The sequence below is a fragment of the Nomascus leucogenys genome, chromosome 4 (assembly GCF_006542625.1).
Source record: "Nomascus leucogenys isolate Asia chromosome 4, Asia_NLE_v1, whole genome shotgun sequence".
NCBI lineage: Eukaryota > Metazoa > Chordata > Mammalia > Primates > Hylobatidae > Nomascus > Nomascus leucogenys.
This window is the reverse complement of record NC_044384.1, coordinates 108,945,243-108,972,690: the sequence shown is the minus strand read 5'-3', so window position 1 is coordinate 108,972,690 and position 27,448 is coordinate 108,945,243. Positions and strand designations below refer to the sequence as shown.

Sequence of the window (27,448 nt, the reverse complement as noted above, 5' to 3'; positions counted from 1 at the left end):
TCCCTTGTAAGCAGCCATTCAAGTGTATTTAACATGTATCTTTTTGCATATATTCTCACAAAATATTTTATTGTCTTGTATGCATATATTTCTTATCATATAACAGTTGTTTTTCACTCAGCTCTAAGTTTTGAGGATTCATCCATGTGACGTTACATCTAAATCTGGTACATCTGCCTGCAACGTGATGCTCTGTGGTGAGCCTGAACACTTTCTTTCCGTGGTGGATACACAGATTGCTTTCCGCCAACACCAGTAAGTCTTCAATGAACATGTCCCCTTAAGGATCTGTGTAAGAATTTTCCTGGGACAAATAACCAGAAGTCAAATTTCCACTTCACAAGGTGTGCCCTCTTAACTTGGGTAAGTAGGCTGTATTAGTTTGTTTAGGCTGCCCTAACAAAGTACCACAGTCTGGGTGGTTTAAGCAGACATTTATTTTCTCATGGGTTGGGACTTCAACATGTGAATTTCGGGGGAACAGAATTCAGCTCTTAACAGTGGCATGGCTCTGCAGATCGGCCGTGCCTCTCTACTCACTGCCACCTCACACGAAGTCCTGCGTCTCCACACTCCCTCCCGCACTTAGTGCCATCCAGCTTTGCAAGATTTGCCAAACTCATAGGTATGAGGTGATGTCTTATTGTTGTTTCAGTGTGTATTAATGATTTAAAATCTCTTCATATGCTTATTAGCTTTTTAGGTTTTCTCTTCTGTTAATTGTCTGCACATTTTCTAGTGGGGTTGGTCTTTCTTGCTGATTTACAGGAATTTCTTCTGTGTTATTAATCCCTTAGTGGTTTCTGGTATCATAAATATCTCCCCCCATTCTTTTAACTTTGCCCATGAAATCCTTATTTGTATATAGTCAAATTCATCAATCATTTTGCCTTAAGGCAGTCCTTTTCCGCCACAAGCCACAAAGATAATCTTCAAGTTCTGCAACATATTCCATAGATTTTGCCGTCCACATTTGACTTAAGAAGTCCTTTTCCACCACAAGCCACAAAGATAATCTTCAAGTTCTTCAATGTATTCCATAGAATTTGCCAACCACATTTGATCCCAGCAACGTCTTGGTGCTGACTCAGCAGAGCCAGGTGGGCTCCTTGGAGCCTCTCCTCCACTAGCACTTCCCAAAGATGCTTGGCAGCTGTCAGGTAGCACTTCTGCTACCTGGCCCCCTTCAAGGGGTAGGCCCCAAGAAAAAAGAAGGCAACTCACCAGCCAGAACTTCTCATCCAGCCCTCCTAGCATAGAAGGAACACTTTTATGGGCCAGAATCTCCTTTTATTCTTTGTGGGTACTGCCAAGTGGGGGACAGCCACTTGTTTCCTGCTCAGGGGAAACAGAGCTCCGAACTTTACTGTCACTGGCTCCCTAGAACAAGCCTCAGCTTCCCAACCTGAGCAAAAAAGTGGTTGAAGCAGATGGTGTCTGAAAACTATCAACTACCAAATCCCAGCACCCAGTAACTCAGATGTTTATTTTGGAAGTCACTGCCTTCCTCCAAAAGATTCTGATTCAGGACAGATGGTGCAGAGACTCTTGGAGAGTGAATTCCCCAATGTGTTTAGAGGATGTTCAGGAGAGGATAGTGCATTTGCTTTCTTTCTGGAAATTTTATTAGCTGCTAAAGGAACGGCCTTTGCAAAAGGCCACCTTCCCTTGGCTGGAAACCTGAGGAGGTGGCCAGCAGCTGCGCCCCCTGGTGGCCATTCTGTGGTCAGGCTGGTCCTGGGAGATGAAATTTCACCTTCACAGTACACAAGAGCCCAAAAAGCAGAGCAGGGAAAGTGCCTGCTGCACATAGCAGGGCAGGGGCAGAGCCTGCAAAGTGGGGAGGCCTCCCAGCCCCCAGGGCATTGTTGTGACTGCTATTTTGGTTGGGGATTAGTACTAAAGACTATTTGAGCCCTTGCGCCTGTCTAGGCCTCACTGGACAAGATGACCTGACTTTCATTTCTCTCAACAACCCCCTCCCATTATGTCAGGCCCACATCACACTGTCTAGGAAAGGATTCATAACTCAGAATTTTTCACACAAGTGCAAAGACACATGTTAATAAACACTTTACATTTATTCTGACATTTCTGAAGCCACCTCATTTATGTATACATAGGATATAAATGGCTATACAACATTTTTACATACTTTTATACAAGTTTAGGTTGTACTACTATGAGTCTGTTAAAATGTACCCATTATTTACTCAAAATATTTATTGTTACAATAAAACCGTAAGAAGCTTGTGTAACATGAACAGCAAGTATTTAAAATGAATATGTAAAGTAAATGGTTTTGCCCTGACTAAATCAGCCTCAGTATTTTATGCTTTTAATAGAAAAGCCCATTAAACAAAATAGAATCCTGGGGGATCAAATCATATGACTGATTCATGAAATAACAATTCTGAAGCAACCCCACAATCATAGAAATGTAAGGGTTAAAGAAGGTCATATGTACCAAGCATGGGTCGGAGGAATAGAATGGGTTTGTTAATTTTACCCTAAATAAAAGGCGCTTGTGGGCAACAGCTCTGTCATCAGTACACATGGGCAGATGTTTCCATATCCAGCCATTCCCAGATTTCACTGACAAGCCCTTTTCCACAGGTTCCCTGCTGATGAGATTTCCCCAGCAACAGAAGTTTGACATCACTGCTCCCAGATGGGAGAATCAGAGCTCTCCTCATTTGGGTCAGGGGTGGCTGGCTCATGAGGTTTGGTCCAACCAGCAGAACCAGCTCCTTGGATCCTGGAATAAACCAAACACCAATGGTACTATGCGCTCTGTGCCCAGGGAGTGAAAGGCAGGTCCAGGGTGGGAAGAAGAGGGGCTGCTACCTTTTGGAGTGAAAAAATGAGGTTGTTTACACTGTAGTATAACAAAATGCCTTTTTGTAAAGGCCAGAAGAAATGGCTGTGCTGTGCTGCCTGAAGCAGAAAAACCTTCATGCACCAGGTGAATATAAAGCCTTTCTCCCCTCACACACAATGGATTCACCCAGTATTACCCTCCACTACCACTTTTGAGCCTCATAACAGCACCCTGGGGGGGGCAGATTGATGTTATCACCATTTACCAGATGAGGAAACTGAGGCCTGATGGGCAGTGATTTGTGCACTGCGACATAGGACTCAGTGAAGAGCCTAGCCAGCTGACGGTCAGCTGACTGGTGCACTCTTTCCCTCACCTTATCTCTCAACGGCACATCTACACTCTTTCTCCACCATTATAAACACTCACAGTGCACAGGTAGAGTGTCCCCAGACCTGTGCAATATTCTACGTGAAAACATTTGGAATGTGAGCGATGTCTGAACAGGGGCTTGCCAGGCACATCTGATCACCATAAATGCTCCCACCCCTGCCTGTCCTCACTTGTGCTGCACTGTGCAAGCAAGCAGCAGGTTCTCAGAAGGCCACTGTCCTGCATGTTACAATGAGTGGCCAACTCCTTCACAGAACAGCAAATGGTAGCCCTGGCTACAAGGTGCAGCATGCAACCCCCATATGCCAAGGGGCAGCTGCTATCTTCCAGCAGAGAGAGAACCCCCAGCTCTGCTCCCTACCTATGCCCTGCTTCCTATGCCTCACACAGCCAGCCTTGCTGCTGGCCTGCTGGCTGTTGTCTTTGAGCTGTGCTGACCACCAAGAGTGTTACTCCTCTCCAAGACTTGACTCTCAGGCATGGGTGGGAGAGTTGAACCTCAATGCAATCTGCTCCCACTCTGAAGCTCATCTACCCACCCCATTTGTTACAATTAAAGATGGTTTTCTCATCCCTCCAGAGACTCCAGTTTCAGCCTCTGTCTCCAGAGCTGGAGCGTATAGGGCAGAGGTAGAAAGAGGCAGGAGAGGTGGAGAACAAGAGCACCTAGAAAAGAACAGAGGAGCTCAAGCTCATTTAATCAAAATGCTTAAATGTTTTAATTCCAGCATTCTCCAGAGTTCACAGAAAAGAGGGATGCAAGCCCAAAAAGCAAAACCAGGAGCTTATGGTCATATGCCTCCAGCTGCAGGCAGTGGGGGCCTCTGGTACTGAGAGGGAATGCCACCCGAATATGCCCCAGCTGTCTCCACCCAGGAAAAGGAAAGCCAGGTACAGTCCTCATCACAGTAAGGCTAGCCTAACAGGGGAAAACAGATTTACATGTTTCGTTCATTAGCCTATTAGGGAAGGGGAAACCTTTTGGGCTCTGGCCCCTTGGTTGGGAAACCCTTCCTAAGAGCACTGAGCCACACTCTGGCCTTGATACAGTAGATGGGACTTAACACACTCTGATGCTCAAGGCCTTGCAGCATCTGATAGCAGAAGGCACCTCTAAAGTTTTGTTTACAACATTATTTCATCTATTCCCAGATCTAGCCCAGTGAGGTCAGCTGCACAGGTAGCATTTAACTACTGGGAAAACAAAAGTGCTACAACAACAGTGAGTCCATGGTGGAGTGAGGATAACTCCTGGGATTTGGAACGAGTTTGCTGGTATCAAGGATCACACAAGAGGCTATAAACCTCCAACCCTGAACCAAGTCAAACCTAAGCCTGGGGATTTCCCTCGGATGAAATCACCAGAACTTCTTTCCTATTTTCAGTCTCTTCCTTCAGTGAGCTGAGGATTCTTTTAGCTAGCTGGATTTCAGTCAAACAATGTTTTTGTGGTCATTACTTGTACTGTTTTTCTAATGCATCTTTTCCTTTTTGTTTGCAAAAGTCAATCTCACCCCATGTAGATGTTAACTGATATCCACACACACATTCGACCTGGTGTGGATAACATCTCCGGTAGTGCCTCGGTGGTCAGGAAGCATTACCAGGAAGGACTCATCTTCAAGGACCGTTTCTTTACTGCCTGCTGAATATGGATCATAGGCTCAGATGCCCAAAGCACCCGGGGTACAGGTCTACATGGCAACCCAATGCCACACAGGAAAAGAAAACAGTCCATTTTTAAGCCGTTCTTACCGACTTTTTTTTTTTTGAGACAGAGTCTTCCTTTGTCACCAGGCTGGAGTGCAGTGGCTCGATCTTGGCTCACTGCAACCTCCACCTCCTGGGTTCAAGAGATTCTTCTGCCTCGGCCTCCTGAGTAGCTGGGGCTACAGGCATACGCCACCATGCCCAGCTAATTTTTGTATTTTTAGTACAGATGGGGTTTCACCATGTTAGCCAGGATGGTCTCGATCTCTTGACCTCGTGATCTGCCCACCTCGGCTTCCCAAAGTGTTATTGACTTTTAAAGCTTTTTTCTTCTTCTCATTTAAAACATTTTACCTCCTCTCCTTAACTTCCCATTCTATTTCACCATCTTTTCAAAATTGTCTCCCAGAAAAACTGAAAATTCACCTGCTGGGTATGCAGAAAATTATGCAGATGTGAAATCAGTGTAGAGACAACTTTGGAGTTTATGTCTGAGTATGTTGCCAATATAATTTTCATATTCAGACTTTTTAGAGACAGGGTTTCACGCTGTCACGCAGGCTGGGGTGCAGTGGTGTGATTATAGCTCATGGAAGCCTCAAACTCCTGGACTCAAGGGCTCCTCCTGCCTCAGCCTCCCAAAGTGCTGGGATTACAGGCATGTGCCATCACATCCAGCTAATTTTTTTTTTTTTTTTGTAGAGACGAATCTTACTATGTTGTCCAGGCTGGTCTCAAACTACTGGCCTCAACCGACTCTCCTGCTTTGGCTTTCCAAAGTGCTGGGAATACAGGCATGAGCCATCATGCCTGGCCTGTATCCAGATATTTTATGTTTGGTCAAAAATAGAAAATTCTATTATAAAAAATAAAGTTACTATGGCAACATTTTCCCAACATAGTTCCCAGTATATAAACTTATTTTTCTTAAAATCGTAACAAGGTAGCTCAATAACAATACCAGTGATAATCAAATATAATTGAATTTTTCTAAAACTACATTCTTACATTCCCTATCTACTCAATTCTTATAATGGTTTTCCACTTTTAAAAACTATCAAAATAGGATTTTAAAAAATTTATCAAGACCACATAATGCAGTTGAACACTCAAAGTGTTCCATGCAACGGTGGTTGAACTATTCAGATTCCAGAGTCCTACCAAGAACAATCCAAAGAGCAAACTCCCAAAATGGCCTCCTGCGTGGTACTAAACAAGCCAGGCTGAAATTTCGGGAAACCTAAGGGATCTTATCCAGAACCATATTTTGGAAAACTGTGATCAATCAATTTTTGACAGTGAAAGAGAGTAACTTTCCAGAGTATGTGTTAATTATATCTCTATCAAGCTTTAAAAAGTTAACAGCTACTTAACTCTTGTTCATAAAAAATGAGGCCCTCAAGCTAATTAAGATGACTGGGAAAGGTGCAGAGGAGTAATTAATTTTGGAGGCACTCTGGGAACAGGTACACAGGGTACAGTAGTCATCATCATTAAAACAACAGGCACTCAGCTCTACTGAAAAGGCTGATGACAGCAGCCCCTCCCAAGCGGATCTGTAAAGTGCCACTAAATCCATGTTCATTCACCTACTCCAGGTTGTGGTCAATTGTAAGTAATCCTGAAATTCTCATTTCTGCTCATGCTGATAAACTTATCATCTAGTAGTACTGGTTATTCAATTAATTTTTAAAATATTCAGATACACCCTGCAAATAAATATAAAACATTTCTGTACCCACACAGTCCCACCACCATAAAAGGTTACATATAAATTAAATAAACTCAGATTTCTTAACCATTTTCTCAGCTTAAGTTTGCCCTCACCCTAAATGAAGTCCAATTTATATCCAAAATACAATTAAATATTCCAAAGGTATATCAAACCTAAGATATCGAAAAAATGTAAACAAAATTTATCTAGCTTATATTTATGAACCATATTTTTAGGTTTTTAATTCATCCTGTACTGACCCTCTGAAAAAAAAAAAAAAAAACTAACCAAGTTATATTTAGACTGAAAGCTGACTTGGATTTTAAAGTGGTTCCTTGGAGACAACTCCCAATTACTAAAACCAGTGTTATTGAATCAAGTGGTTTACTGTATCATTCAACTTAAAAGACCAAAATATTTCCTTTCTCTCTTCCAATAAAGCTCTTTCTGGATGAGCCCCCAGATCCAGCTGTCCTAAGTAAACATGCTGAACTGGATGGAGATCCTGCAGTAATGCTCGGCACAGAACCAAGGCTGGGTATCAAGCAACCTCATGACTTCCACTGCAACTGTTTAACATCCCCAATTCCTGGTTTTTCAGTTCAGTTGGCTGAAAAGGATGGAAACTGGAGTGTAAAGTAGAGAGGCAGAAAGAGAAACATAGATTGATCCTCAAAAGAAAATCAAAGAATCCATTCATCACAGTGTCATCCTCATACTCCACAGTCAGACTGCTTCTCCTGAAGCTGCCTTGTTAGTATCTGATATGAAGACAGAAAAGCCACTCCTATGTGGAAAAGGATTTGCCAGAGGTTCCTCAGCCCATGCAGGTACACGTTGCCCAGGCAAATAAAGAGCAGCATAAGCACCACCTTCATAGTCCTGGCTGGACTGTAGAACAGGTACAAATAACACTGAAATGAGACAAGAAGAGGAATTTCAATCAGAGATAAAATGGCCACCAGATCATATGCAAAATTCACCTCCCACAGCGTCCATGAAGAGTGTCATTTCCCTCACATTAGCTGATTAAACTGAATTCATTATAGTAAAGCGTGGACCCACTGGTTAGGCTGCTGCTAATTATTGGATGAAAGTGAGGATTTGGAAGATTAAAGGAAAGTGAAATAGATGTCACAGGAAGAATTAGTGCATGGCACATCTGAAAGAAGTTAAAGAAATAGACAGAAATGACCAGGCTGTTGGTAGTAAAGAAAGAAGAGCTGCAGGTAAGCTGCAGACAGCCAGGCTGCAGACAGGGGACCCTAACGTGACTGACTGCCCCCCCCCAATGAAGTTTTCCTTCAGGGAGCCAGGACAGGCAAGCAAGCTGGTGAGAGGAGGCCATGCTTTTACTATTTTGGTTTCTCCTAAGCCACGACTACATTGAGCACCACTCTTCCCTTGGACACCCTCCTTATCATGTCTTCCAAAGCATCTCTGAGTCGGGGAAAGGACTCACAGCACGGAGAGTGACTGGTATTTTGTGTATGACTATTACACATAAAAGGGGCCATTCTTGTTCTGCAAAAGGTGGAAAAGGTATTTTGGTTCAATGCTTTCTTGTTTTTTTTTTAAAAAAGGACATCGCTGAACATGGATCAATCTACAATGGACAAAGTTCAATCTACAGAGGGAGGCAGTGAGCTATCCAACTAGGAACACAGTTGAAGGAATGAGGTGGAACTGTACAATCCCTGCAATCCTAAAACGTAGCTCTAGGAAACTGCCACTGGCTATGTCCAAGGTCTTGGAGACTTGTTTTCTAAAAAATGAGTGCATTTTCATGGGTTGAAAATTTCTTTTTGCATAATCAGGTTATGCTTTTTCATTTTTTTTAGGCAATGTCTTTCTCTGTTGCCCAGGCTGGAATACAGTGGTGTGATCTCAGCTCACTGCAACCTCCACCTCCAGGGTTCAAGCAATTCTCATGCCTAAGCCTCCCAAGTAGCTGGGACTACAGGTATGCACCACCACACTCGGCTGATTTTTGTATTTTTATTATAATAGAGATGGGGTTGCACCATGTTCCCCAGGCTGGTCTTGAACTCCTGGCCTCAAGTGATCCACACATCTTGGCCTCCCAAAGTGCTAGGATTACAGGCATGAGTCACCACACCTGGCCTGGGTAATTCTTAAGAATAAACCATTCTAGGATGTATATGGAAGAGAAGGAAAGTGTCCTAAGAACAGAAATTTTAATGTTAAAAAAAAGGGAGAAAAAAATATGTATTCAGAGAGAGTGCTAAAATCCTAGTCCATATGGAAGACAAGGAAAGAGAATTAGAGCCAGGCTTTCACTAGAATTAACTCTGCCTATGAGGGACTCAAAAGCGCCTCTTTATGCCACCCCTTAGTACACAGCTTATTTGAAAATAACTAATCAAAACCCTCTAATGTTCTAATGTTTGCTTCAGTTCCTAAAGAACAGGTTTGAGTCAGAAGGTATTACTATTTAAAACAACAACAACAACAACAACAAACAGCAGTTCTTTGACCTAGTCTTACATATGTATATATTTTTTAAAAAATTTTTTGTGGTGGCTCATGCCTGTAATCCCAGCACTTTGGGCGGCCGAGGCGGGTGGATCACAAGGTCAGGAGATCAAGACCAACCTGGCTAACATGGTGAAACCCTGTCTCTACTAAAAGCACAAAAAAATTAGTCAGGTGTGGTGGTGGGCGCCTGTAGTCCCAGCTACTCAGGAGGCTGAGGCAGGAGAATGGCGTGAACCCGGGAAGGCAGAGCTTGCAGTGAGCCAAGATTGTGCCACTGCACTCCAGCCTGGGCAACAGTGCAAGACTCCGTCTCAAAAAAAAAAAAAAAAAGTTCGGAGATGGGGTCTTGCTATGTTGCCCTGGCTGGTCTCAAACTCCAGGCCTAAAGTGATCCTCCCACCTTGGCCTTGAAAAGTACTGGGATTACAGGTGTGAGCCACAATGCCTGCCTAGACCTATATTTTAAAAACTACACATACACAGATGCTACTTTTATAGAAGGACACTTCTGTGCTTGGACTGTCCTAATAATAAGCACAAGGCAGTATCTTGCCACTCACTAGTCAGGCCTAATCCAACCCCCATGTAATCTCATCCCTCCCTTCTGGGAAGTCAAATCCAAACTGCTGGTTTCTGTTCTGCTGCTGCCAATAGCCCCTTGGCCATGAACAAGGGGCTTTCCCTTTCTGAGCACAAAGTTCTTCCTCTGTAAAATGAGAGGACCGGGCAGGATGGGCCTAAGGTCCTCCACTAAGGGCTTGGTATTGTCCATGATTTGAACCATGACCTTGGTGGAACAACAATCACATCTAGAAACTTGCTGATAGATGAACAGAAGAACAAAATAAGGTCATGGATTTAATCCACTGACCAAAATATCGTTTCACCCACCTGGAAAATGCAGGCTACGAAAGGAACAAGAAAAGCCAGAATGTTTCCAATTTCCTCATGGGCAACCTAAAACAAATACAAGGAACACAAGGAAAGGGATATTTAGATGAAAGGAAACACTGTGACATAAAGCACTTTACTCTGCCTTTTGTCTGTATGGTTGACAGTACAAAATCCCTGGCTGGGTGAGACACAAGTTCCTGTTTATGCACCAGATCGGGGTTAGCATACAATCATTTTCAACAGCTTGGTCACAGCATGTGCCTCCTGTCCCCATGTGATTGTGCTAAGTCTTCAACCTGGAATGAGCCACCAATCCCTCCACCGCTCAGAAACCTAAGCATCTGTTAAGATCTAGCTTTCTCTAATTCTTCCCATCTCCAGGCACTGCCGCCTCCTTAGGGTTGCCACCACACACTGTTTTGGGCCATGAGAGCCCCCAAGGGAGGGACTATGTCTTAACCATCTTGCTGGCCAGGTACTAATTCTAATGTATACGAACGAACAGACGGTAAGTATCTGGCTAAGAGCAATCATCAACAATAAGAGTAGAAACCACAACACACATTGATCAAAGGCAGGATGTGGTAACAGGCAGATACCACTCATAACACAGGCCTGCTGCCATTCTCCAAACAGGTCAGTCTACATCAGTCTCCTGAGGTTCAACAACAGTCATGCTTCAGACTTTACCCACTATATGCATGGGTGTGAGTATGGTGGCACTATCTTTAAAAGTAGTATCTATTTGTTGATGCTAATAATGGTTCTATACCTTCTCTTTTTTTTTTTTTTTTTTTGAGACGGAGTTTTGCTTTTGTCACCCAGGCTAGAGTGCAGTGGCGCAATTTTGGCTCACTGCAACCCCTGCCTCCCGGTTTCAAGCGACTCTCCCACCTCAGCCTCCTGAGTAGCTGGGATTACAGGCATGCGCCACCACGCCCAGCTAATTTTGTATTTTTAGTAGAGATGGGGTTTCACCATGTTGACCAGGCTGGTCTCAAACGCCTGACCTCATGTGATCCACCCACCTCAACCTCCCAGAAGTGCTGGGGTTACAGGCGTGAGTCACCACACCTGGCCGATACCTTCTTGAAATACTTCTTAAAATACTTCAAAATTTAAAAACTATTTTTAAAAAGCACTGAAATAGTAAGTTCCTTTGAAATGAGCAGACCAGTGAAGGAACTTCCTAGTGATACATAATTCTTCGACAAAGACACAAGGAAGGTGGCATCTGCATTATACAAATCAGATTACGGGACAATCTTTTCTCAGGAGAAAAAGAGCCTGAACCTTAAAATCAGAGAATGAAACTTCTGTCCTAGGTAAATAATCCAGTCCCTGGAGTGACTCCTGGGGTCCCAAGAGCCACAGGGTGTCTAATGTCCTTGTAGCAAATTCTCCATTTCTTATCAATATGTTGGCAGGCCCCTCCTGCCTCTTAGGACAATAGACATAAAAGAGCAACTTTCACATTCATTCAACTTACTACAAAGAATAAAATTTATAATAAAATTCGTATTTGTTTTGAAAAATTGTAAAACCTCAGTTTTATAGATAAAATGTATCCCTATCACTTTCTTCTATCATGTCCTTCAATTTAAACTGTTTAAAAAAAAAAAAAAGGTTACCTGTAAAGAATGTTCTGCAAGATGAACTCCTCGAATGAGATTCAGGGCAGCACACATGATGTTGAGAATGAGGGAGAGGATACCCAGGGCTGTAACTGGTTCCATTCGGAAATTAGGAGCTTCACAATGAAAAAAAAACAAGTGTCTAGTGTAAGTAATTTCTATATGAAAGAAAAATAAATGAAGACATTAACTAGACCTACACTAATGATAGGTTCACTATGTTAAACACAGAATTACAAACATATTAATTGTAAAAGCAGCAGAAGTTAGAGGGAAAAAAAGGCAAGAAATGATGGACAGAATGGATGTGGGTATTTGAGTAAAGTTTCTTCCAGAAAAAGGCTCTTTTCCAGGCAAGCACAGGTTTTTCAAGTGCTTAATTTCCTTTCTATCTAAAGCAGTGGTTCTCAACCAGGGGCAATCTGCCCCCCAGTGGATATTTGGCAATGTCTGGAGTCATTTCTGGTTGTCACAACTAGAGACAGGCTGCTACTGGCATCTAGTGGATACAGGCCAGGAATGCTTCTAAACATCCTACAATGAATGCACAGGACAGCCTCCAAAATAAAGAATTATCTGATGCAAAAATGTCAATAGGGATCAGGCTGAAAAATCCTAAAACAATTTCTGGCACACACCTGTAATGCCAGCACTCTGGGAGGCTGAGGCAGGCAGCAGATCACTTCAGCCCAGGAGTTCAAAACCAGCCTGGGCAACATAGTGAGACCCTGTCTCTACAAAAAAAAAATACGAAAAATTATCCAGGCATGGTGACGCATACCTGTAGTCCCAGCTACCTGGGAGGCTGAGGTGGGAGGATCACCTGAGCCTGGGAGGTTGAGGCTGCAGCGAGCCATGATTGCGCCCCTACACTCAAGCCTAGGCAACATAGCGAACTTGTCTCAAAAAAAAAAAAAGTTCAGGCACAGTGGCTCATGCCTGTAATCCCAGCACTTTGGGAGGCTGAAGTGAGAGGATCACTTGAACTCAGGAGTTCAAGACCAGCCTGGGCAACATGGTGAAACTCCATCTCTATTAAAAAAAATACAAAAATTAGCCGGGTGTGGTGGTGTGTGCCTGTAGTCCGAGCTACTCAGGAGGCTAAGGTGGGAGGATAGCTTGAGCCCTGGAGGTGGAGGTTGCAGCAAGCCAAGATCCCACCATGGTACTTTAGCCTGGGTGACAGAGCAAGACCCTGTCTCAAAAAAAAATTAAATAAATAAGTAAATAAAACAGTTTCTTATACTACCAGAGAGGACCAAGGCTTTATTTGTAATTGGTTGTCAAATGTTTAAAGCATTTCTATTATATGCCTCAACATTCAACTTGTCCTCTTTCTCTGACAATAACAATATGCGATGTCACGTGCACTTCTAGAGCAATTCACAGCAAATGCAATTTTTAAAATTCTAAAATAATTGGAAAGAGGGAAACATTGATTATTCAAGTTACAAGCTGTTTCTAGAACTATAATTAGAACAAATGCTCACTTTCTCTGTAAAGATAACCACTGAAATTGATTTTGGTTCACACAATTAAATGGTGTCCCTCCCATTCTCTCGCTATACTCCTTTCTTACCCTTATATTTCACACACACACAAATACTTCACCACAATCCAACTTATGCCTATTGTTAGTGTGTTAGAGTTTCCAATGAGCAATTAAAAGTTACTGTTAGAACAGAATATGCTACCTGTAAAGATTCTAGCCTCAGGACAATAGGGTAAATCAAATCACAGTAAAATGTCCTAGAAAGACGGGCAAGGTGACACTTTCTGGATTTGCTCCTCTTGTCTAAGTGTTTAAAAAACAAAACATACATTACAAAGATATGCCTGCATTCATATATGGTAAGGGAGAATCTTGACTCAATTACCCAGTCTTCCTTTTACAAAAATTAAGTTTATTCTCAATATAAACTAGAACCACTTATTGACTGGAATGAGAGCCAATCCAAGTATTGGTTGAAACGCATTAAACTAAAACACAAAGTTAAGTCAAAACCATGAATATAATACATCACTTTTAAAATTCAAGAAATGAGTTTAGCATAAAACAGTTAAAAACAAAATAATTAAGACTATTATAGTGTAGACGGTTCTTTTAGCAAAGGATTCAGCTCTTATGCCATTATAGAATTCTTAGAATGTAAATATCCAATTTAATTAAATATTAGTTTAATTGTATGTAACTATAAACAGGAGTGCAAAAAATCATACTTTGTTATGTGATAAGCATTGAGTGGCTGATGACGTTAATGACAAAGGCATGGAATGTCAGTGAACTGTGATCAAGTTCATTAAGACCTCTTCCTTCAGATGGGTCTCTGAAATCCACAGGGAGATCCCAGGTCTCAGAGACAGCCAGACAGTGAGAACATTAGAAGCCCTGGCTCCAGCCCCCTGCCCAGTGCTCTCATCCCCATTGTCCTCCCTCCAATAAGAAGAGTGGGGGTTTCAGATCTACAACATTTCAGTAAATAATATAAGGATTCTCTCTCTATATATATATATATTATCTATATATTATATATAATATATATATTATATATATTATCTATATATTATATATAATATATATATTATATATATTATATATAATATATATTTTATATATATTTTATAGATAATATATATTTTATATATATATAAAATACCAATCTATACAGTTCAATAAGTAACTTACAGAAAAAGAGAATGAATCTTCTTTATAACATTTAAACTTGTAGTTCTGTCAGAACAACTTAGACTTAAATAAATAAATAAAAACATAAAATTTAAAAACAATAAACTTGTAGACTTCACCCTAATTAAGAAAATAACCTGCCAGCTAAGCGTGGTAGCTGACACCTGTAATCCCAGCACTCTGAAAGGCCAAGGCAGGAGGATGATGGCTTGAGCCCAGGAGTTCGAGACCAGCCTGGGCTATAACATGGCGAAACCTTGTCTCTATTTGAAAAAAAAAAAAAAAAGAAGAAGAAAAAGAAGGAAAAGAAAAACGAAAATAACCTGCCAAGTCACTCTTCAGCTCCTGAATTTCATCACAATAGCCTCCCCTCAAACCAATCCACTGTCATAATAGTCAACTTTTTTCTTTTTTGAGACAGGGTCTCATTCTGTCACCCAGGCTAGAGTGCAGTGGCTCACAATCATGGCTCACTGCAGCCTTGACTTCCCGGTTTCAGGTGATTCTCCCACTTCAGTCTCTGCAGTAGCTGGGACTACAGGCATGAGCCACCACATCTGGCTAATTTTTTGTATTTTTGATAGAGATGGGGTTTTGCCATGTTGCCCAGGCTGGTTTCAAACTCCTGGACTCAAGTGATCCGCCTGACTTGGCTTCCCAAAGTGCTGAGATTACAGGCATGAGCCTCCACACCTGGCCTGTAGTCAAAGTTTTTATAACAGCCACCAAGAAACAGGATTGGTCCATATTTTTCTCAGCATATTTTATACCACTCCCTCTCCCAAAAAAATAGCTTTCTAGTGAAAAAAAAATCAACGTCCATTTGAAATACATAATATCACTTTAGCAACATCAGGGAACAACAAGCCACTTACCAGGCTCCAAGTGCATTGGTGCGTGACCATTCATCACCCCATTTGCCACATCTGTGTCCTCCAGAGTGAGAACCGCTGGAGGCTGCAACTTGAGCTCCTCCTGAATTTTTTCCAAGCTGCTCTCCATCTGAGAGGAACTTACATAGTTAAAATGCCACTTCACTTTCTGAATGATGCTGTCTGCAAAAAGAGAGCAACACAAGTTAAGCATTTTCATCAGAACGCATATTATAAGACAGTATGTACAAAATGAAGTTCACATTTCTTTTTTTGAAGATAGGGTCTCACTGTCGCCCACTCTGGAGTGCAGTGCAGTAGTGCGATCACAACTCACTGCAGCCTTGACCTCCCAGGTTCAAGTGATTCTCCCACCTAAGCCTCCCAAGTAGCTGAGACCACAGATGTGTGCCACCACACCTGGCTAATTTTTTTCATTTTTAAATTCTTTTTCTGTAAAGACAAGGTCTCACTGCATTGCCCAGGCTGGTCTCAAACTCCTGAGCTCAAGGGATGCTCCTGCCTCAGCCTCCCAAAGTGCTGGGATAATAGGCGTGAACCATTGCACCCAGCTGAAGTTCACATTTCTAAGAGCTAATAAATCAGCCAGATTCTGAAAAGTGTCAAGTTAAACATAAAGGCCAAATGACTGCTAATATGAACACTGTCTGATCAATCTCTTCAGAGCAGGATAATTAAAATGTGATTGACTAAAAAGGCAATAATGCATCACAGAACCTCAGTGATGAGACAGTCAGGGGGAAAGGGGCATGCGTCTTCGTCCTTTACCACTTCTGATAGTACGGTACAACCCTAGGCAATTTACAGAATATTTCTAAGCTTGAAAAACGGAGACAGTTACTCCTGGCCTGATTAACTCAAAAAAAAGGGCTTGTTTGAAAAAAATTACAAATGAATATGTTGTACAAACTAGGATTATATATTTGAAAAGTATTCATTTTAATTCTTAAACTTATGTTAGTATTAATCCATTACCAAATCTGAACAGTTCCTGAAGAGAAGTTTCATACATACTGGCAAAGCAAAATCATGTATAATTCTACTTTCAGTGTACTTTGACTCATTCTACTCCCACTCAACAATGAGCAAACATGATGCTGGAAAAGGGGCTTCCATCAGATCAAGCATATGGCTTTAGAAGGAAGGCACATGCAGAGATAAGGGGAGAGAAGAACACAGGTCTATCCAGCTCCAAATCAACTCACAGCCCAGGGATGCTGCAGCTGTGGTCTGCTTTGGACTAGCAGCCCTCTTCAGAGAAAGAAGTGTGGCCCAGAGCACAAGCTTGACTAAGACCTCACAGGGAGACTCAGGGGCAGAACTCTCAGTCTATCACTGGTCTACCAGGCTGGAGCCTGCCTACCAGGGTGACACCAAAAGAGGGTGCTAGCCCCATTCCTGATGGGCTAGTCAGTAGAACACATGAAGGAATGTGAGGGCTATGGCAGGAGTAGCCAGAAAGCCTAAGTGGCAACACTTCCAGGTGCTGGTTCTGCCCCCTGACCATTTATAACAAATGCTGCCAAACCTTTGTTTAAGAACATCACAGAGTCAGCAGCTGTTTACACGGAGAGCACAGACTGTCCCCCAACTCCCATCTCCATTCCTCTTCTCCCAAGAGCTCAAAATGACCCACACCTGACCAAAATAGGGCACACACTATGATTATCATGCCATGTTCCAAAGTCTCTAAGCCTCGACAAGGCCTTTCTGGCAGAGCCTAGAAAAGATGTATCATTTTCCAGAGCAAACTTCTGGGTCTTACTTCCAAACCACTGCAGACTGATATTCTGATTTTAAAAAAGCAATAAAAAATAATCAAAGGAATGTTAAATTACTGTCAGAATTTCTAAACACCAGTTCTCACTTTCTGTGCTTACCTCCTGATGGTAAACACCCTTTGAGTAGTAATGCTCTGGGGCAGGGGTCAACAAAAGTTTCTTACAATGCCAGTTAGTAAATATTTTAGGTTGGTGGCTACACGGTCTCTTGTCACAACTCAACTCTGCTGTCGTAGGGCAAAAGCAGCCACAGACAACATGTAAAAGAATAAGCATAGCTGCATTCTGCTTTATTTACAAAACAGGCCGCTGGCCTATGGGCCATCGTTTGCTGACCCCAGCTTCAGAGAGCTGTGGGTTATAACCTACACGTTTCACCCTTCCTCCACCCTGCCCCCAGGCTCTGTGGAGATGAAAAGCCGGAGTGTTAAACCTTGACGCTTTCCGGGCCACTTCAATTGCTATGAAATCTCATGGTACAAGTCTGTTCTTCAGTGACATGTTTTTGCATCTCCAATGGTTTCCCTTGATGGTCAAAGCCAAACCTAAACTGTAAATTCTACACATATAACACCATGGAAGAGAACAATAAATATGAAAGAGGGTTACAAACCAAACTCAAGAAAAGCGTATGGCCTGGAGGCTAGACCAATGCAGGTAGTGTCATAGGAAGCTGTGAATTCCCACCACAGGGTCTCCAAGAAGCAGAAGGCCATGGCTGCTGGACACTGGCAGGAGCAGATAGCCATGCAGGCCACGTCCCCGAAAGAAGAAAAACTGAAACAAAAGGGCAATATCTGTATTACCAGGAAACAGCCCCATGTATTCCCATCCCACACCCAGACACAACCTTACCTCAATTCTGCACTTGCTTGGCTTTAAACAGTCCTGTAGCTGTTTGCTGCAGATATATTGTCTCTTCAGTTTGACCTATTCCTGAGACCGTCTTTCTTCCACTTCCTTTAAAATGTCTAGTAGTCTTAGTCAATGACAGCCTGTGATCACTCTTATTTATTCATGCATGAGGGATGCATATTCTATTGGGGGAATTAGCCTCAGACTTCTCCACATCTATTGAGAAAACGTTTTTCTTCTTTAATCTACATCAACAGATTTCCTAATGTTAAATGATCCTGGCATCCTAAAATAAGCCCTTGTTGGATCTACGTTCCTACATATTCATAAACATACAACTGCTGGATTTAGTTTGCTAACATTTTAATTGGGACTTTTGTGTTTATGCAAATAAGACTGGCCTATAATTTTCCTTTCTTATACTGTCTTCATCTGATTGTGGTATTTAGGTTATTTTGGTCTCATAAAATAAATACAGGGCTTTTCTTCTTTTTCTACTCCCCTTTGGGCTGTCATGCTATCATTTCAAGTTCAGAGTACAGGGGCTCTAGGTCACCTATCTGTGCGTCTACTGACTCCCACTCACTGTGGAATGTCTCCTCTTGTGTTTTGTCATTTTTTGCTGAGAGCTCATCCCTATGGGACTTTTTTTTGTAAGAACCCCCTGAGGCCAGAGTTGTGGCACACTTCGAACGTGGTTCTGCATTTGCTCTGGCTGGCTACCATAGCAGTGTCATCACTCTGGGACCAATACTGATGTTTCAACCTTGGCTTAGGAATTCCTAGACTTTGGGGAGTATACACTCCAACTTCAACCTTTTACAAGGCACAAGAACAACATTTCAATTTCTTAGGTGAAATTTATTTTTCCTTTCCACACAAAGCCAAGTAGAGGTGAGTTACCCTCTCACCTCTATCAATGGGAAAACTATTTCCCTCACCTAACACCATTTCATTAGGTTGTGGCCTGACAAGAACTTTCCTTTATGCAAGAGTTTTTTGTTTCGTTTTGTTTTTTTGACACAGGGTCTCACTCTGTCATCCATGCTAGAGTGCAATGGCACAATCTCAGCTCACTGCAGCCTCAAACTCCCAGACTCAAGCCATCCTCCCACCTCAGCCTCCCAAGTAGCTGGGACTACAGGTGTGCGCCACCACACCTGGCTAATTTTCGTGTTTTTGTAGAGATGTGGGTCTCTCCATGTTGCCCAGGCTGGTCTCGAACCACTGGGCTCAAGCAATCTGCCTGCCTCAACCTCCCAAAGTGCTGGGATTACAGGCGTGAACCACTGCACCCAGCCACAAGGGTCTTGTTCTGACACTTCATCCTATGTAAGCCCAAACCAAGCTCCAATTTTATGGTGACTGAATGCCAGGAGCCTCACTGTCCACTCACACACTTACTACCTTAATATTCTGCCCCCCTTTCATTTCTAGCATCTTAGGATTTCTTTCTTTCAAGATTAACTACACATTTAAGGTAATTGTTGATATATATTTACCCTCATTTACGGATGTTTTCAGCAGGAGGGTTTTTAGGTTATGTTGTTCTACTAACTTTTTGAAACTGTAACTCCCTATATAAAAACTTTTCCAATCTAAAAAAAAGGACAACTCTCCTCCTTATGGAAGAAATCCTTCAGAAGGGTCTAGGCCACTCTAAGATGGAGGTGTTTCTATTTGAAAGAGGATCCCTGGTGTGGGTTGAGTTTGTCCCCCCAAAAAGATTTACTGATGTCCTAACTCAAAGAAATAGAGTCTTTGAAGATGTAACCAAGATAAAATGAAGTCATACTGGATTAGGGTGGGCCCTCATCTAATGATTAGTATCCTTATATGAAAGGAAATTTGGACACAGAAAGAGAAGGAAGAAGACCATGCGACTGTGGAGACAGAGCCTGCAGTAAGGCATCTACAAGCCAAGGAAAACCAAGGATTGCCAATGACTGCCAGAAAGTAGCAGAGGTTTAGGGAGGATTCTTCTGTAAAGTTTGTAGAGGGAACATGGCCCTGCGATACCTGTGAGAGAATGAATTCTGTTGTCTGAAGCCAGTTTGTGGTCATTTGTTATGACAGCCTTAGGGAACTAACACACTCCTTACTATTAAAAGCTATGGTACTGCTCACCTGTAAGAAAAGAAAGTCTGTTTCCTCTGCGAAAATAATGGTATATATTTAATTAAAAATTACAAATGAGTAGAACATTTTTTATTCCTTTTTCCAAAATACTACTGAAGTATTCAGGATTTAAATCTGAAGTCTTAGACTTATTTTTTCTGTGAAAAATAGCCTTTAACAGAGAAAAGCTTTCCTATTTGAAGTACAGTACAAATCAGTTAATCTCAGCATAGTAAAGGAGAGACCATCAAGGACAGCATGTTCAGGCCCCCAGAGAAAGGGGCTGCACATGTGGGCAGGTGCAACTCAGTGTTTGCTTCTGAACATCCAGAGCCCACATCACCAGGTGACAGCTGCACGTGCCTATTATTTGTCACCCCATTCAGGACATGGCCCTTCTAGCCTGACATTACCACCTAGCCTGGTGTCAGGCCTGGACCTTTCCTTTTGTTTTTATAATTCTGAGACTGAATTCCCCTAAAAGGACCTCAGCTTAGCAGGTCAACTAAAAATTTACTATTCAAGGCCGGGTGCGGTGGCTCACGCCTGTAATCTCAGCACTTTGGGAGGCCGGGGCGAATCATGAGGTCAGGAGTTCGAGACCATCCTGGCTAACATGGTGAAACCCTGTCTCTACTAAAAATACAAAAAAAAAATTAGCTGGGCATGGTGGCGGGCACCTGTAGTCCCAGTTACTCGGGAGGCTGAGGCAGGAGAATGGCATGAACCCAGGAGGCGGAGCTTGCAATGAGCCGAGATCGCGCCACTGCACTCCAGCCTGGGCGACAGAGTGAGACTCCGTCTCAAGAAAAAAAAAAAAAAAAAAAAAAAAAAAAATTTTACTATTCAAGGAGAACAAAAGGGGGCCAGGCAAGGTGGCTCATACGTATAATCCCAGGGCTTTGGAAGGCGAGGGCGGGAGGATCACTTGAGACTAGGAGTTCAAGACCAGCCTGGGCAACATGGCAAGACCTTGTCTCTAAAAAAATAAAAATAAATTAGCTGGGTATAGTGGTGTGTAGACTCAGCTACTTGGGAGCCTATCTATCAATCAATCAATCTATCTAATCTACCTATCTATCTAGAGACAGAGTTCCAGCTACTTCGGAGGCTGAGGTGTGAACATGGCTCACTGCGGCCTCGACCTGCTGGGCTTAAGCAATCCTCCCACCTCAGCCTCCCAAGTAGCTGGTACAGGTGCACCCTACCACACCTGGGTAATTTTTAATTTTTTTGTAGAGATGGGGTCTTATCATATTGCCTAGGCTGGTCTTGAACTCCTGGGCTCACGCGATCCTCCCGCCTCAGCCTCCCAAAGTGCGTGGATTACAGGCATGAGCCACTGCACCCAGCTGAGACCCTGTCTCTAAAAAATAAAATAAAAAATAAAAATATAAGGAGAGCAAAAGGAACTTGCTAAGTAAAGGTCTAAAACAAGAGAAAATAGACGTAAAATCTAACAAGTCATTTTGATATTCTAAAGTCTGCCTTGCCCCTGATGCCTCCATAGAATGACTGGCTTCTTGCTCTGAGTCCTAGAACAGGAAATTGTATAACCCATAAGAAGCAGACTTTGGTGCCTAACTGCCTGCATTCAAATCCTGGGCTGACCAGTTACTAACAGTGTAACCTTAGTTAAGTTTTTTTTACCTCAGTTTCCTCCTCTGCAAAACAGGTGTAACACTATTACCTACATCATTAGCCACATAAAACACAGAATAGTGCCTGGCATATAGAAAACACTCAATAATATCAGTTATTGTAACCAGGATTATTGTAATCACTTGATTCCTACTTCTAATGGAACATTTTCCCCACTGTATTATAGTTAGTTATATATTTCTCTTGTTATCTTGTTAGACTTTAAGTTCCTTGAGAAGAGAGACCTACTCTCACTTATTTTTCACTCCCCTGCTCCTGTCACATAATAAAAATTTAAAAATGACCGGGCACAGTGGCTCACGCCTGTAATCCCAGCACTTTGGGAGGCCAAGGTGGGCAGATCACCTGAGGTCAGGAGTTCAAGAGCAGCCTGGCCAACATGATGAAACTCCATCTCTACTAAAAAATTCAAAAATTAGCCGGGTGTGGTGGTAGGTGCCTATAATCCCAGCTACTCAGGAGGCTGAAGCAGAAGAATCACTTGAACCCAGGAGGCAGAGGTTGCAGTGTGCAGAGAGTTTGCCACTGTACTCCAGCCTGGGCCACAAGGGCAAAACTGTCTCAAAAAAATAAAAAACTAAAAATTAAAAAGTGAAAAATTAAAACATAAAAAAGTAAAAAAATTAAAAAGCAAAGGTATAAATAAAGTATAAATGAAATTTTTTTCTTATTTTCTTGGCTTTCTAACTCTCATTATTTTCCCTCACCAACATTATAATCTAGTATCTCCTCCCTCCTTACCTTTTCTCTTCCCCTGCATCTAGTGAAGAAAAAACTACAAAACTAAAGACATGAACCCAGGTCTCCCAATGCTCATGGGCACTCCACTAACAGAAGTTAAGAGCTGGAGCAGCCATGGCTGGTCGCAGTGGCTCACACTTGTAATACCGGTACTCTGAGAGGTCAAGGCAGGTGAATCACCTGAGATCAGGAATTCGAGACCAGCCTGGGCAACATGGTGAAACCCCATCTCTACTAAAAATATAAAAATTAGCTGGGCATTGTGGCGTGCGCCTATAATCCCAGCTACCCAGGAGGCTGAGGCATGAGAACTGCTTGAACCCAGGAGGCGGAGGTTGCAGTGAGCCAAGATGGTGCCACTGCACTCCAGCCTGGGTGACAGAGCGAAACTCTGTCTCAAAAGAAAAAAAAAAAAAAAGTTGGAGCAGCCATCCCTGAGGCTCTAAGAAAACCCATTTCTTTTATGATTCTGTTGTAGACACACATGACTTCAGACTACTGATGCTAGATCTACTTTTAATACACAATGTGATCAGCATAAGATTACCACTACATGTAGTTAAAAGTAATCCAAATTTTGCTAATATTCTGAAAAAGTGAATATGCTCACTTACTGTATACTAAAGTCACAGCCTTCTGCAGAACCTCGACCTGGATACTGGGCCAGTCGCAAGGCTAAATTCTTGAGACGTCTCCTCCATTCCAAAAAATCTTGGGTGTGGTAAAAATCAGTAGAGGCCGAGAGGGGCAGTCCATCCCTTACCCGTACCACGCAGGCAAAAAAGATCATGGACATGGTCCACAAGAGAAGTCATGAGGACACCTGAGGAAAGCAAGGTCACCTTGTTACTGAGGCTCAAATGACAGTGCCAGAAATACCCCCACCTGTGAAATGATCACTCTAGGGTTTTTCACCCTCATTCTCACTATAATTGCAAATGTTGCTTTTATTGTTATTTCCCTGGCCTCTACTGCTACATCACTCCAAATTTTCCTCCCTTCATTATCCTCCCTGCCTTTTATGCACTTGTAATTCTCTTTTTCTTTTTCTCTAATGAGTCTCTCCCTTTCCAGAATTAAGCCAACTGGGATGATGGGGAAAGGAATAGAGAAGAACGGACGCAGGACCAGAGGGCTCAGGACCAACAGTAGTAACGGCAGGTAGCAGGACACAGAGCAAGACAGCCCTAAAGAGTCAGGAAGCACCAGACACCGAAGCAGCAACGATTGATGTCAGTGACCTGTGAACTTCAGGTCACCCATGGAGATAGGCACTAAGCAGTTTAGCTGCCATATCCTCACTTGCAAGGAGATAGAATAAGGTGGAGAGATTCTGAGCATCTAACCTAATGCTGGTGACAAGGAGAGTAGAGGGCAAAAATGAAACCTCTAGATCATGTCCTTCTGAATTTCTGCAAATGTTTGATATAGAGTCAGTCTTCAAAGTGATGACTGAGTCCCTAGAGATGGCTAAAGGCAATCATTTAGCAAATCATATTACAGTGATATGTGAATACCATGATATGTGACTACCATTAAGAAACAGACAGAAACAGATCTGAACCCTCGTGGTGCCTTGGGCAAATTAGAAAAGGATGCCTCTCTTGGTGGAAACAGGCCTGCACCATTTCTGCTGGCAGAGCCTGGCTGTGTTTTAGCCCTATCTGTTAACTCTGCAGGGTGCTTGTTCAGGGCATAACCTATACATCTGTGAGTGGCAGTCCTGCAATTAGGGATTAGTGAGGTGGCCATCACAGCTCAGATGAGTCTTTCCAATAGGATGTGTCCGCACATCCTATTTCACAAATCCTCTACTTGATAGGATCCTCTACTATCAGGCCCTTTACTTGATAGGATGATAACAGGATACCAGTGGACCTCTCTTCCAAAGAACTCTAGGGATGCAACCTTATTTGGCATCTCAGTTCTTTATCTCAGAACCCCAAGATGCACACTACTTTTCATCTCTGTACCTCTATGCATTCTTCACTTGTGTCTGCAATGCCACTCCTTTGAACTCTCCATATCCAAATCCAAATCAAAGACTGTCTCAAATCCACCTTCTCAGACTTGTCCAGCTGGAAGTACTTTCTCCCTCTTTTAAATTCTTAGGAAACCTACCTCTTTGTTCTCTATTTTACTGATTTTGCATTTCCACTACCTAAATGTAAGTTCTAAGAATAAAGACCATGTCTGGAATGGATGAATGAATGAATAATTATTACCACAATATACATGTAGAAACTGCAGTGATATAAAAACACAAAGGAGGCAAAAAGAAAAATTAGGCTACCAGCCAACAGAACCTACACAGTCCATTTGACCCATTTCTCCACACCTTCCATTGGGGAGTAAAATGTGAAAAGCCCCAGGAAAAATACACCCACACATAAAAGCTACTAAGTTTGCAGCACCAATGGCAGGACCAGGTCAACTGCCAGAAGACACTGTGGGTTCTACAGCAGACGCCTGGCCGATGAGACCTCAAGGCACCACAAAGGGCATCAGGGGACAAATGTAGAGAGGTTAATTGTTCTATCTTCTATACTTTCGTAAGTATTTGAAATATTTAATTTTAAAACATTTTTTAAAAAGAGTTATGGGGCACAAAGCCCTGACAGACATAGGGAAAGGCTACAAGATCAATTTGAGACCAGGGCTTAGGCTCTCAACAATAACTCCAACAAGAACCATAAGCCAAGATATGAAGACATTGAGGCCAAAAAGAGACAGTCAATGAGATACCAAAACAGTTAGAGACAGGACAGAAACACCCCAAAGCAAAATAAGAAAGGTACTTTTTTGGGGGCCGAGTAAATTGTATGCCCCTCTAAAGGAAAGCAGTGTGCAGTGACTCCAACTGTCAATTCCAAAACATCCTCTGTAGTTCTGTCTTTATGGAGCATCTACCTTATGCCAGGTATTGTCTTAAGCCAATAAAAAAGAAAAGGGTGACATTTCCAAGCGATGGTAATCAGAAGAACTAGTTTTACCACTCTCTAAAGGACCCAAATGTCCCATCCAGGTTCTCTACTTCTCCATCCTATCCTTTGGTGATCAAACTTGCTTTTCCTCAAACATTAGTATTCAAGATAAATAAATACTCCTCCTGTTTTTCAGTTCTATCAAGTTACTAGTACTGCAAACTAGTGAAACTCACACTTATTTTTTAAAAGTCTTTTTTAAATATTTGTGATGGTTTAATGAAGATGACACTGTGATACTAACTTGCTTGTGCGTATTTGTGAGTGTATGTGAATGTACAGGATGGCAGCTGCCTGAAGGGTTAAAAGATTTTATAGGCTGCCACGGAAGAGTCTAAGAATGAAGACAACATCCTTGACGTTATTTTCCTTTGTAAAAATATACTTTGTATTCCAAAAGATGGAAAAAATATAATACAAAAAGGAAGGGGCTTATCTTTACAGGGATTTGATATTTGTGAATTCAGGTTATGAGCTATTATGAGACAGCCTGTACTCAAATAAGAGATCTGATCACTACTCAAAACAGAATGAACTTCTGTTTCTGGAAAGATGAAGTAGAAGTATTTTTCCCTACTTCTCCCATGAAATACCCTGGACATTATATATAAAATAAACATTTAAAAATTCTGACCAGCCTGGCCAACATGGTGAAACCCCGTCTCTACTAAAAATACAAAAATTAGCCAGGCATGGTGGCACACACCTGTAATCCCAGCTACTCAGGAGGCTGAGGCACGAGAATCGCTTGAACCCAGGAGGGAGAGGTTACAGTGAGCCGAGATTGTGCCACTGCACTCCAACCTAGGTGACAGAGTGAGAACCTGTCTCAAAAATAAAAATAGAAATTCTGAAAGGTGGAGAAGAAGGAAGAAGACTGGCTAGGGACCTTGGGGTCTGAGGAATGACACAACTGTGAGTCTGCTGAGTTTGTTTTTTCTTATTTGTTTGTTTGTTTGTTTGTCTCACATATCATAGACTGAGTGTTGGAGAATCTAGCAAGAAATGCCAATGGGTACAGACCAAAAAAAAAAAAGCCAAAAAAACTTTGTTTTCTTCAGTCAAAAAAACTAGAAAAGGTAAAGCATAACAAAACAAAAAACTTGCAGATAAAAAACCGCTCTACTCCAGCCAGACATCACAAAAAAACCGTAGCCACCACACACCTGCCAACGAAGGCCAAGTGAAGAGCCTAGACTTCCACCAATGCCCTGCAGTGACAAGGTGCCCCATTCTCCACCTCCCATCCTGCCAGGGTAGCATCAGAGAAGGCCAAGTAGGGGGCTAGAGGGCAGTAATGAGCCATTCTCTCCCACTGTGTCACTGGGTAGATAGAATTCCTATCTCTCCCAGGCAACGATGAGCAGCCCCTTTCCCCCAGGGTGTTAACAGAGGCCACATAGGGAACCTGGACTTCTACTTCCATTAAGTAGTAATAAGACAGTCCCTCGCTTCCCCTGCTGGAGTGGTGTCCAGAAGGGCCAGCTAAAACAGAAGGTTTTAGTAAGATTCAGATCTCATAACACCCAAAATGTAAGTTTCAATAGAAAATCACTGGCTATACTAAGAACCAGAAAAATGTCAGCTTCAATGAGAAGAGACATTAATTGATGCCAACATCAAGATGACAGAGATATTAGAATTATCTAACAAAGAGTTTAAAACAGCCACCATAAAAATGCTTCAATGGGCAATTATAAACTGTTTCCCAGGCTAGAATGCAGCAGTGCAATCATGGCTCACTGTAGCCTCGGTCTCCAGGGCTCAAGCAATCCTTCTACCTTAGCATCCTGAATAGCTGGGAATACAGGCACACACCACTACTTTTTTTTTTTGTAGACACGGGGTCTCGCTATGTTGCTCAGGCTCATCTTGAACTCTCAGGCTCATGTGATCCTCCCACCTTGGCCTCTCAAATTGGTGGGATTATAGGGGTGAGCCACCACACCCAGCCACTTTTAAAAAATGAAAAATAAAAACTCTCAGTAAAGAAACAAAAGATATAAAAACTAAATGGGGATCCTAGAATTAAAAATAAACCGAGGAGGCCAGGCACGGTGGCT

General features: G+C 42.3%; 1 protein-coding gene across 1 annotated transcript in view; it reads right to left on the bottom strand.

Annotated features, from left to right (window-relative positions):
• Positions 1 to 2,062: 2,062 nt before the first annotated feature.
• Positions 2,063 to 27,448, bottom strand: part of SEC22C (SEC22 homolog C, vesicle trafficking protein) — a 34,445-nt gene continuing 9,059 nt past the window's right edge. Inside the window, exons 2-7 of the mRNA XM_004087917.2 lie at positions 23,016 to 23,224; positions 17,639 to 17,802; positions 15,227 to 15,406; positions 11,663 to 11,781; positions 10,029 to 10,094; positions 2,063 to 7,552 (exon numbers count right to left, since the gene is read on the bottom strand). Of these exons, the coding sequence (XP_004087965.1) occupies positions 7,352 to 7,552; positions 10,029 to 10,094; positions 11,663 to 11,781; positions 15,227 to 15,406; positions 17,639 to 17,802; positions 23,016 to 23,197 (912 nt within the window). The 5' untranslated portion in view covers positions 23,198 to 23,224 and the 3' untranslated portion in view covers positions 2,063 to 7,351. The remainder of the gene's footprint in view (positions 7,553 to 10,028; positions 10,095 to 11,662; positions 11,782 to 15,226; positions 15,407 to 17,638; positions 17,803 to 23,015; positions 23,225 to 27,448) is intronic.